Source organism: Panulirus ornatus, chromosome 46 (genome assembly GCF_036320965.1).
Source record: "Panulirus ornatus isolate Po-2019 chromosome 46, ASM3632096v1, whole genome shotgun sequence".
NCBI classification, from domain to species: Eukaryota; Metazoa; Arthropoda; class Malacostraca; order Decapoda; family Palinuridae; genus Panulirus; species Panulirus ornatus.
The window spans coordinates 18,424,588-18,435,880 of record NC_092269.1 but is presented as its reverse complement, the minus strand read 5'-3'; the positions used below and the strand labels follow the sequence as shown (position 1 = coordinate 18,435,880).

At 36.6% G+C, this 11,293-nt stretch overlaps 2 protein-coding genes and 1 pseudogene across 2 annotated transcripts in view; 1 reads left to right on the top strand and 2 right to left on the bottom strand.

The window, feature by feature from the left end:
- Positions 1-4,145, bottom strand: part of LOC139763147 (ionotropic receptor 21a-like) — a 17,801-nt gene extending 13,656 nt beyond the window's left edge. Inside the window, exons 1-2 of the mRNA XM_071688852.1 lie at positions 3,871-4,145; positions 3,626-3,763 (exon numbers count right to left, since the gene is read on the bottom strand). Coding sequence (XP_071544953.1) covers positions 3,626-3,763; positions 3,871-4,031 — 299 coding nt within the window. The 5' untranslated portion in view covers positions 4,032-4,145. The remainder of the gene's footprint in view (positions 1-3,625; positions 3,764-3,870) is intronic.
- LOC139763325 (ionotropic receptor 21a-like) overlaps positions 1-11,293 on the top strand; it is a 638,186-nt gene that overhangs the window by 123,227 nt on the left and 503,666 nt on the right. The gene's annotated exons all lie outside the window — the stretch shown is intronic.
- Positions 9,444-11,293, bottom strand: part of LOC139763381 (lipase member H-like) — a 31,206-nt pseudogene continuing 29,356 nt past the window's right edge.

Genomic DNA, 11,293 nt, shown 5'->3' with positions numbered 1-11,293 from the left:
TGCGCACAACTCTATCCATAGCCCACGCCTCGCAACCATACAACAATATATATATTTATATATATAATATATATTATATTATATATAATATATATATATATATATATATATATATATGTAATATATAATCTGCCCACCTCTCACACTTCTCATGCCACGAGTTTCTTTTGCGCAAGCCAGTACTGCTTCTCTAAAACGTCCCATTCGTCCCCATCTCCCCTTACGTAGTTTGTTCTCACCTCTTTCCATTCTGTACTCAGTCTCTCCTGATACTTCCTCACAAAAGTATTCTTCCCAAACTCACTTACTCTCACCATTCTCTTCACCCCAACATTCTCTCTTCTTTCTGAAAACTCTACAAATCTCCACCTTCGCCTCCCCAAGATAATGATCTCTCTTTCGCGCACTTATCAATTAACACGTTATCCAATAACGCTCTCTGGTCATCTCTCCTACTTATATACGTATGCTTATGTATATATCTCTTTTTAAACCAGGTATTCAAAATCACCAGTCCTTTTCTTCACATAAATCTACAAGCTCTTCACCATTCCCATTTACATCACTGAACACCGCATGTGCACCAATTATTCCCTCAACTGCCACATCACTCACCTTTGCATTTAAATCACCTATCACTATAACACGGTATCGTGCATCAAAAATTCTAACACACTCACTCAGCTGCTCCCAAAGCACTTGCCTTTCATGATCTTTCTTCTCATGCCCTGATGCATTAGCATCAATAATCACCCATCTCTCTCCATCCACTTTCAGTTCTACCTATATTAATCTAGACTCTACTTTCTTACACTCTATCACATACTCCCACCAATACTGTTTCAGGAGTAGTGCTACTCCTTCCCTTTCTCTTGTTCTCTCACTAACCCTTGACTTTATTCCTATGACATTCCCAAATCACTCTTATCCTTTAAAATTGAGCTTCTTTTCACTTAGAGCCAAAACACCCGGGTTCCTTTCCTCAAACCTACTACCTATCTCTCCATTTTTCTCATCTTGGTTACATCCGCACACATTCAGACACCCCAATCTGCGCCTTCGAGTAGGATGAGCACTCCCCGCGTGACTCCTGTTTCTTCTTTTAGAAAGCTAATATATATATATATATATATATATATATATATATATATATATATATATATATATATATATATATATATATATATATATAGTTGGAATTCGAAATTGGAGGTGGAAAGATGGAGTGAAAAAGATTTTGAGTGATCGGGGCCTGAACATGCAGGAGGGTGAAAGGCGTGCAAGGAATAGAGTGAATTGGAACGATGTGGTATACAGTGGCCGACGTGCTGTCACTGTATTGAACCAGGGCATGTGAAGCGTCTGGGGTAAACCATGGAAAGTTCTGTGGGGCCTTGGATGTGGAAAGGGAGCTGTGGTTTCGGTGCATTATTATTACATGACAGCTAAAGACTGAGTGTGAACGAATGGGGCTTTCGTTGTCTTTTCCTAGCACTACCTCGCACACATGAGGGAGGAGGGGGTTGTTATTACATGTGTGGCCGTGTGGCGATGGGAATGAGTGAAGGCAGACAGTATGAATTATGTACACGTGTATATATGTATATGTCTGTGCGTGTATATTCATGTATACGTTGAGATGTATAGGTATATATATTTGCGTGTGTGGACGTGTATGTATATACATGTGTGTGTGGGTGGGTTGGGCCATTCTTTCGTCTGTTTCCTTGCGCTAACTCGCTAACGCGGGAGACAGCGACAAAGCAAAATAAATAAAATCAAATGTCTGTGCATGCATATGTATGTGTACGTTGAAATGTATAGGTATGTATTTGTGCGTGTGTGGACGTGTATGTATATACATGTGTATATGGGTGGGTTGGGCCATTCTTTTGTCTGTTTCCTTGCGATACCTCGCCAACGCGGGAGACAGCGACAAAGTATAATAAAAGAAATGATATATCTAGTGTGTGTGTGTGTGTGTGTGTGTGTGTGTGTGTGTGTGTGTGTGTGTGTGTGTGTGTGTGTGTGTGTAGAGCTGTAGGAACCAATGGAGAAGGGGTTCTGGGGTAATACAAGAACCTTCTTATCTCTGGATGTTGGGATAACAATATATGAGTGAGAATATGCATATTTTTTCTTTCGTAATCTACATGGCTTAGCAAAAGTGTCCTGCAGTAGTTGCCATCTTGACAGAAAACACAAGTAAAAACTATTATGAAAAAGTATTCAGTGAACTGATCTTATGTCTTTAACTGTTTGTAGACGTAACGTTCAAATACTGAAAGGTTTTGAGAACATGGAAAGACAAAAGAGTAGGCGAAACGGATGTGTCATGCAAGTCAGTCCTCGTGTGTCTGATCATATTACAGAATCCTTGGAAAGCAACAACCAGTCCTCCGCCTTAGCATTTAGTCTCATGACCTGAGACTCACACAGACAACTCATGAAATCAGTGGCATAGACAATATCTGTAAAATTAAGAGGGAAACAACTCTGTCGATTAATAGAAAATTGTGGTTGACAATATGCTGTAGCAGGAAAGTTAATGACGTGGACGTCGTTTGATACCATTTTGCCTCAGAAGGAGGTGAAAGGAAAACAATCTCAGTTATAAAAGCATCAATCTAGCCTTAAGCAATGATATACCCGTTGAAATGGAGCAGCTCATCATAAGGAAATTAACTAAGGCAGATTTTGTGAAGTGCACTATACTGGGCTTTGAGGATACAGTAAAGGCTATGTTTATAAACACCATTCCTCTTTTATTTTAGGGTTGACTGGTAATGATTCTATTCAAATTCAATAGCAAGAAATAAGTTAGATTTAGAAAGGTATGGGAAAGCGATCAGGTTAGAATGTCCCTTTTCCGGGATGTTGCAGACGGCCGAATTAAGAGAGAAAATGTTTCCATTGTGAGAAGGAGAACGAGTATCAGAGACATGAAGTGCGAGAAAGCAAAGTTAATATATATATATATATATATATATATATATATATATATATATATATATATATATATATATATATATATATATATATATAGAGAGAGAGAGAGAGAGAGAGAGAGAGAGAGAGAGAGAGAGAGAGAGAGAGAGAGAGAGAGAGAGAGAGAGAGAGAGAGAGAGTCAAAGAATCGGTGTAAATTACATTTGGATGGATAAGATAACTGAACTTTTTTCCTGCTTCTCTGGATCTCAAAATACGTGATTGCTTCTTTTGAGAGAAATCAAAACCTATTGATAATATTCAGATTTGTTACCTATAGTTTTCCAATTTGTTTCAGTTTAAGTATTTTATGTGCACTCACCTAAAAATACGTACCCTTGTGGGCGGTTGATTATATGAATGTGCAATTGATACATGTTGTTATGCACCTCAAGACCATATTGATAACAGTACGTGATCACTTACAATGGTTGGATACATAGATGTGTCTTTTCACATTAATCTGTCGCTTCTGTATCAAGAGATTAATGATATTCTTTCAAAATGTTTTTACAAATCATTAATTTTACATTCTTTAGTGCATTTAATCATCCGTGAAGTTCCTAAATGGCTGAAAAATGTTGCATTCATTGCATGACAGGAGATGAATATTTTGTTGAAAAACATTAGATCTTACTTCTTTGTAAGAGCCTCCTGCAGACCTTGCAGGATGGTAGGACCGATGTGCATGAGCTCCGCTAGACTCTCTAAGGCACTGGAACCAGATTCTCTAAACTGTTTTTGCCATTCTTCTCCGTACGGAGGGATTGTAACCCTGCGATACCAAAAAGCATTAGATAATCTGGATACGTACAAACGTTGCGAGGTTTTACTCTTTTACATGCAAGGATGAGGTCTTGTGGTGGAGTATGTGTTCCTCACCTGTCCACATAATTCACGAGTTCTTCCACAGTCTCAGGTCGTGGTGGGTACTTGGGCAGTGTGAGGGCGGCGGTGAGGTTGCCACGGTAGACCGTGCCGATGATGAAGGCGAACACCAACCAAGTTCCCATTAACAAACGGCTTGAACTGCCTCCAGGCATTCTCCTGGAGAGATTCTGACCCAAGAGTGTTCCCAGAATCTCCTGAGTGATCGCTCCGATATCTCTGCTGAAAAACCTGTCGTTCCTAGTATTCACCTCCCCCACTTCATCACCTTCGCTCAACCACTTGTTGTTCAGGTTCACCTGGGTAGTAAAGAAAATGACACAAAAATTTTTCAACTGAAGAAAATTACATCTAATTTCCAGATTTGGGCCTTCATTTGCTCGTTCTTGCGGAGGGCTGAACAACTGGTCATTGACAGCTGGACTCACACTTACACTGAGCAGACATTCCTACAATGAGGAATTGCAGAATGACCTTGTTAGGTGGTATAATCATTAATCCTGACAGTTTTTCTTTCATATCTCCCATATCACTGGCAGAACCTTCTCGTTCACAACTAATACATATACTTTACAAAAATGTGCCACCCATGCAGTCAAAAACATATGATCCTGCTAAAGAAATTGATATCTAACAGCTATTTATGAGGAGACTGAGGTAAGTATTTATGTGTCCGGCAACTTCCTCGGGGAGTCTAAAGGAAGAAGTGAGGATCCACTTTTATGGTATGATGAATGCTTTACATAAGAATAATAGATATCATTTAAAGGTAAAATGATCTACATTGAATATATATATATATATATATATATATATATATATATATATATATATATATATATATATATATATTTTTTTTTTTTTCTTTCTTTTAAACTATTCGCCATTTCCCGCGTTAGCGAGGTAGCGTTAGGAACAGAGGACTGGGCCTTTTTTGGAATATCCTCACCTGGCCCCCTCTGTTCCTTCTTTTGGAAAATTAAAAAAAAAACGAGAGGGGAGGATTTCCAGCCCCCCGCTCCCTATATATATATATATATATATATATATATATATATATATATATATATATATATATATATATATATATATATATATATATTAATATATATTAATATATATATATATATATATATATATATATATATATATATATATATATATATATATATATATATATATATATATATATATATATATATTCCTATGAATCCAAGGAGAAAATGAAACACGAAAAGTCTCCAAGTGCACTTTCGTGTAATAATCACATCATCAGGGAAGACACAGGAGAGAAATATAACAGTCAGTTGATATACATCGAAGAGACGAAGCTAGGACGCCATTTGGTAAACATGTGATTGTCCAAAACATACAACGAGCGTTCATAAACTTATCATTTTACAAATCTTATCAACAATAAAGTAATCTAATTTGTACAGACCATCACTAATATTAAGATTATAATTCTTTGTGTGTTCAATATTAGAAGATTCAATGATATTTCTCTTGGTAATAGAGTTAGAGTTAACAACTGAGATGGCGTTACTCCAGTCAATACAATGATCATAGTTTTTAACATGATTAAACAAGGCATTTGATTCTTGTCCCGTTCTTATACTATATTCATGTTGCTTAAGTCTAACAGAAAGATCCTTACCAGTCTGACCAACATAAAATTTATCACAGTTTCCACAAGGAAGTTTATAGATGCAACCAAGAATTTTTTTCTGGTGAATTCCTGATTAAGATATTCTTTATAGTATTATTGTTGCTAAAGGCAACATTTACAATAAAGGATTTAAGCAACATGGAAAGCAAAGTGAAATTATTATTAAAAGGGAGAACTAAAAGATTCTTGGTGTCAATGGGAGGTTTGGGCTCAACTCTATAAAATGATTTCTTTGCTAACTTAAGGGATTTATCAATGAAAGATCTACAAGCTGTCTTGGACTTTCTCCTTTCGTTACTGCTTTCTCCAAATCGCCAATCAAGGCTCGCCAACTGAAGTTACGATTTGAATTCCGTTGGAAATGCCTTGATGAACAAGTGATGCCAAGATCTGTCCTACCCCAACGTTTGTTGCAACTGTCTGGTCGACCATTTGACCAATTTCAAAATATTATTCTAAAGAAAAATATTGAATTAAAGAAACTTGAAATGGAGGAGGCTTTTCGCATTTCAAGAGAGAAAAAAACGTGCCTTTCAAATGACAATACCGACACACTGGAAGAACCGCACGTTGGACTATTGCAATGATGAATTAAGAAAAGAACGCAATAGGCTACAAGTGTCACTAAATCGTAAGTTGGACCATCTTATTGAAAACAGCGACTGGACCAAGAACACAAACCCATCTTTTGTGGTAAACCTGTCTAATAAACAACTAGATAAAGATTCCTTGTGTGCATTAGGCTATGGTTTAAGTTTTGTGTGCTCTAACAGAGAAGCCAGCTGTGTTGATGTCACAAAGTCTGTTTGTAATTTAGAAAAATACAGTAATTTAAGTAGTGATGATATTAATATTTGCAAGGGTTTAGTGTATGCCAGTTTGTCAAAACCAGTGGAAGCTAATTGTCCTAAAAGATTCATAAGAGCTATTAACACCTTAAAAAAAGACAAGGATATACATATTACTAAAGCAGATAAGGATAACACTGTTGTGATTTTAGACAAAAGTAACTATTTATCTAAAATGAATGATCTTCTAAATGATAACACAATGTATTCTAAACTTAGTAAAAATCCCTTAGAAGCAGTTAATTCTCACTTCAATAAAGAAATGAAGTTGTTGAAAGGTAACATTTCTCTTATCAAAAATTTGTCATCTTTGTCCCCTTCATTACCATATATGTATGGACTTATCAAAACACATAAGCAAAATTTTCCAGCAAGACCTATAGTGAGTTCAGTAGGCTCCATCACATATAAATTATCAAAATGGTTAGTTTCTTTATTAAGCCCTTTAGTGGGTAGGGCAGCAAATTCTAATATTATAAACAATGTAGATTTAATCAATAAGCTAAACAATATCAATATTAATTTTGATTTCAAACTAGTTAGCTTTGATGTTTCCTCACTTTTCACTAAAGTTCCAGTTGATGACCTTTTAGAATATTCATTTGATGTCTTGGATGATATTCATTTACCTGTTTCAAAGTCTAATTTCATTAAACTGATAAAGTTGTGTATAAAAGATTGTGTATTTCAATTCAATGGAGATTATTATGCTCAAAAATTTGGTATGTCAATGGGTAACCCTCTGTACTAAGTAATCTTTATATGGAATTTTTTTTAAACAAAATCACTAAAGGATATCTTACCTTCTAATGCAATTTGGTTTAGGTATGTAGATGATGTTCTTTGTGTTTGGCCAACAAATGAAAATTTAGAAATATTTCTCCCCTTACTTAACAATATAGTACCTTCCATCAAATTTACTTTAGAAAATGAAAATAATGTTATGTTACCATTTTTAGATTGCATGATCCATAGACAAGGAAACAAGTTTAAGTTTAGCATATACAGAAAACCCACCAATATATGCTCATATATCCATTATTACTCAGCTCAACATGACAGAGTTAAATTATCATCATTTCAATCTATGTTCCTAAGGGCATTACGCATTTGCAGTCCAGAGTTTATTGATGATGAGTTTGAGATGATATATTCTACTGGATCTAAGTTAAAGTACCCTAGATCTTTCACTGATAAATCCCTTAAGTTAGCAAAGAAATCATTTTATAGAGTGGAGCACAAACCTCCCATTGACACCAAGAATCTTTTAGTACTCCCTTTTAATGATAATTTCACTTTGCTTCCCATGTTGCTTATAATCCTTTAATGTAAATGTTGCCTTTAGCAACAATAATACTATAAAGAATATCTTAATCAGGAATTCACCAGAAAATTCTCTTGGTTGCATCTATAAAGTTCCTTGCGGAATCTGTGATAAATTTTATGTTGGTCAAACTGGTAAGGATCTTTCTGTTAGACTTAAGCAGCATAAATATAGTATAAGAACGGGACAAGAATCAAATGCCTTGTTTAATCATGTTAAAAACTATGATCATTGTATTGACTGGAGTAACGCCATCTCAGTTGCTAACTCTAACTATATTACCAAGAGAAATATCATTGAATCTTCTATTATTAAATACACAAAGAATTATAATCTTAATATTAGTGATGGTCTGTACAAATTAGATAATTTTATTGTTGATAAGATTTGTAAAATGATGTTTATGAACGCTCGTTGTATGTTTTGGACAATCACATGTTTACCAAATGGCGTCCTAGCTTAGACTCTTCGATGTATATCAACTGACTGTTATATTTCTCGCTTGTGTCCACCCCAATGATATGATTATTACACGAAAGTGCACTTGGGAACTTTTCGTGTTTCATTTTCCCCGTGGACTCATAGGAATATCTTGATCACGCGCAAAATTGTGATCCATTCCAATATATATATATATATATATATATATATATATATATATATATATATATATATATATATATATATATATATATATATATATATATATATATATATATATATATATATATATATATATATATATATATATATATATATATATATACATATATATATATATATGTATATATATATATTTTTTTTTTTTTTTTTTTTTTTTTTTTTATACTTTGTCGCTGTCTCCCGCGTTTGCGAGGTAGCGCAAGGAAACAGACGAAAGAAATGGCCCAACCCCCCCCCCCCCACACACATGTACATACACACGTCCACACACGCAAATATACATACCTACACAGCTTTCCATGGTCTACCCCAGACGCTTCACACGCCTTGCTTCAATCCACTGACAGCACGTCAACCCCTGTATACCACACGACTCCAATTCACTCTATTTCCTGCCCTCCCCTCACCCTCCCGCACGTTCAGGCCCCGACCACACAAAATCCCCTTCACTCCATCTTTCCACCTCCAATTTGGTCTCCCTCTTCTCCTCGTTCCCTCCACCTCCGACACACACATCCTCCTGGTCAATCTCTCCTCACTCACCCTCTCCATGTGCCCAAACCACCCCAAAACACCCTCCTCTTTCATACTATTCGCCATTTCCCGCATTAGCGATTTAGCGTTAAGAACAGAGGACTGGGCCTTTGAGGGAATATCCTCACCTGGCCCCCTTCTCTGTTCCTTATTTTGGAAAATTAAACAAAGAAAAAAAAAAGGAGAGGGGAGGATTTCTAACTACCAGCTCTCCCCCCCACCATACCAAAAAAAAAATTAAAAAGAAAGAAAACCCTCACCTTTTAGTCGCCTTCTACGACACACAGGAAATACGTGTAATAATCACATAAACCTGCTGAATTACAAGGCAAATTAGACATTTCTGTTTTTTCTATAAGATTTGAGACTAAAAGCTTGAATAACGCAGTACATACTACCATGCTTTTTGCAAGTGATTATAATAATGATTAAAAGTACTTTTCTTTTAAAAAAATTCATCAAATACATACACAACAAAAAAATATTTTCTTAAGCAGATTTTGTATAAACATTTGTAGACATAACTCTTTCACAGAGGTTTTGAATATGGAGACACTGAATGTGTTGAGAAAATGAAGTTCCCCAAGATACTGCTATTTGGAAAGAGGCCAAAATTATTAACAATCTGACCGTCACACGAATGATCCAGAAAGCTCTCCCAGTCTGGACATCTGCAAGCAGGGAAAACCCTCTGTCCTGCATGCTCTACATGAGTCAAACAGCACGATAATGACTGCAAATTTGTTCCACTTTCTCTGGAAAGTGCCAACGTTGGAGTCCTGACTGTGACAGTCCTCCAACAGCATAAAAGTCAATATGACTAGGAGGAGAATGAGTTCCTACTGGAGAAGTTCGAATGTTGACTACAAGATCATCATGTCCAGCATCAAGAAAGTCTGCATTAGTCCAAGGTGGGAGTCAGGGATATGATTCATCTATACCAACGATTCTTCCAAGAGTTCCTGTTTGAATCATCTCACCAACAAGCCCACTGATTCTCCCACCCAAGCTGAACCCTATTACATGGACATTGGTCAATCTGACACCTTTTCTTCAACTAGCAAATCAATTAAGTGTGATGTGACGTCTGCAATGTGTGAGGAATTACAATTAGAGACTGAGTACAAAATGGAAAAAGGTGAGAGCAGAGGACGTAAGGGGAGAAGGGGAGGAATGGGATGTATTAAGGCAAGCAGTGATGGCTTGCACAAAAGATGCTTATGGCATGAGAAGCGTTGGAGATGGGCAGATTAGAAAGGGTAGTGAGGGTTGGGATGAAAAAGTAAGATTATTAGTGATAGAGAAGAGAGAGGCATTTGGACGATTTTTGCAGGGAAATAATGCAAATAACTAAGAGATGTATAAAAGAAAGAGGCAGGAGGTCAAAAGAAAGGTGCAAGAGGTAAAAAAGAGGGGAAATGATAGTTGGAATGAGAGAGTATCATTGAATTTTAGGGAGAATAAAAAGATGTTTGGGAAGGAAGTAAATAAAGTGCGTAGGACAAGGAAACAAACGGGAACATCAGTGAAGGGGGCTAATGGGGAGGTGATAACGAGTAGTGGTGAAGTGAGAAGATGGAGTGAGTATTTTGAATGTTTGTTGAATGTGTTTCATGATAGACTGGCAGGTTTAGGGTGTTTTGGTCGAGGTGGTGTGCAAAGTGAGAGGGTTTGGGAGAATTATTTAGTAAACAGAGTAGAGATAGTGCAGGCTTTGCGGAAGGTGAAAGCCGAGAAGTCAGCGCGTTTGGATGGTATTGCAGTAAAATTTATCAAAGAAGGGGGTGACTGTATAGTTCAGTGGTTGGTAAGGTTACTTAATGTATGTATGACTCATGGTGAGGTGGTTGAGAATTGGCGGAATGCATGCATAGTGCCATTGTACAAAGGCAAAGGGAACAAAAGTGAGTGCTAAATTCACAGAGGTATAAGTTTGTTGAGCATTCCTGGGAAATTACATGAGAGGGTATTGATTTAGAGGGTGGAGGCATGTACAGAGCATCAGATTGGGGAAGAGCTGCGTGGTTTCAGAAGTTGCAGAGGATGTGTGGATCAGGTGTTTGCTTTGAAGAATGTATGTGAGAAATACTTAGAAAAGCAAATGGATTTGTATGTAGCATTTATTGACCTGGAGAAGGCATATGATAGAGTTGAAAGAAATGCTCTGTGGAAGGTATCAAGAATATATGGTGTGGGAAGCAAGTTGTTAGAAGCATTGAAAAGTTTTTATCGAGGATGTAAGGCATGTATACCTGTAGGAGGAGAGGAAAGTGATTGGTTCTCAGTCAATGTAGGTTTGCAGCAGGGGTGCGTAATGTCTCCATGGTTGTTTAATTTGTTTATGGATGGGGTTGTTAGGGAGATGAATGCAAGAGTTTT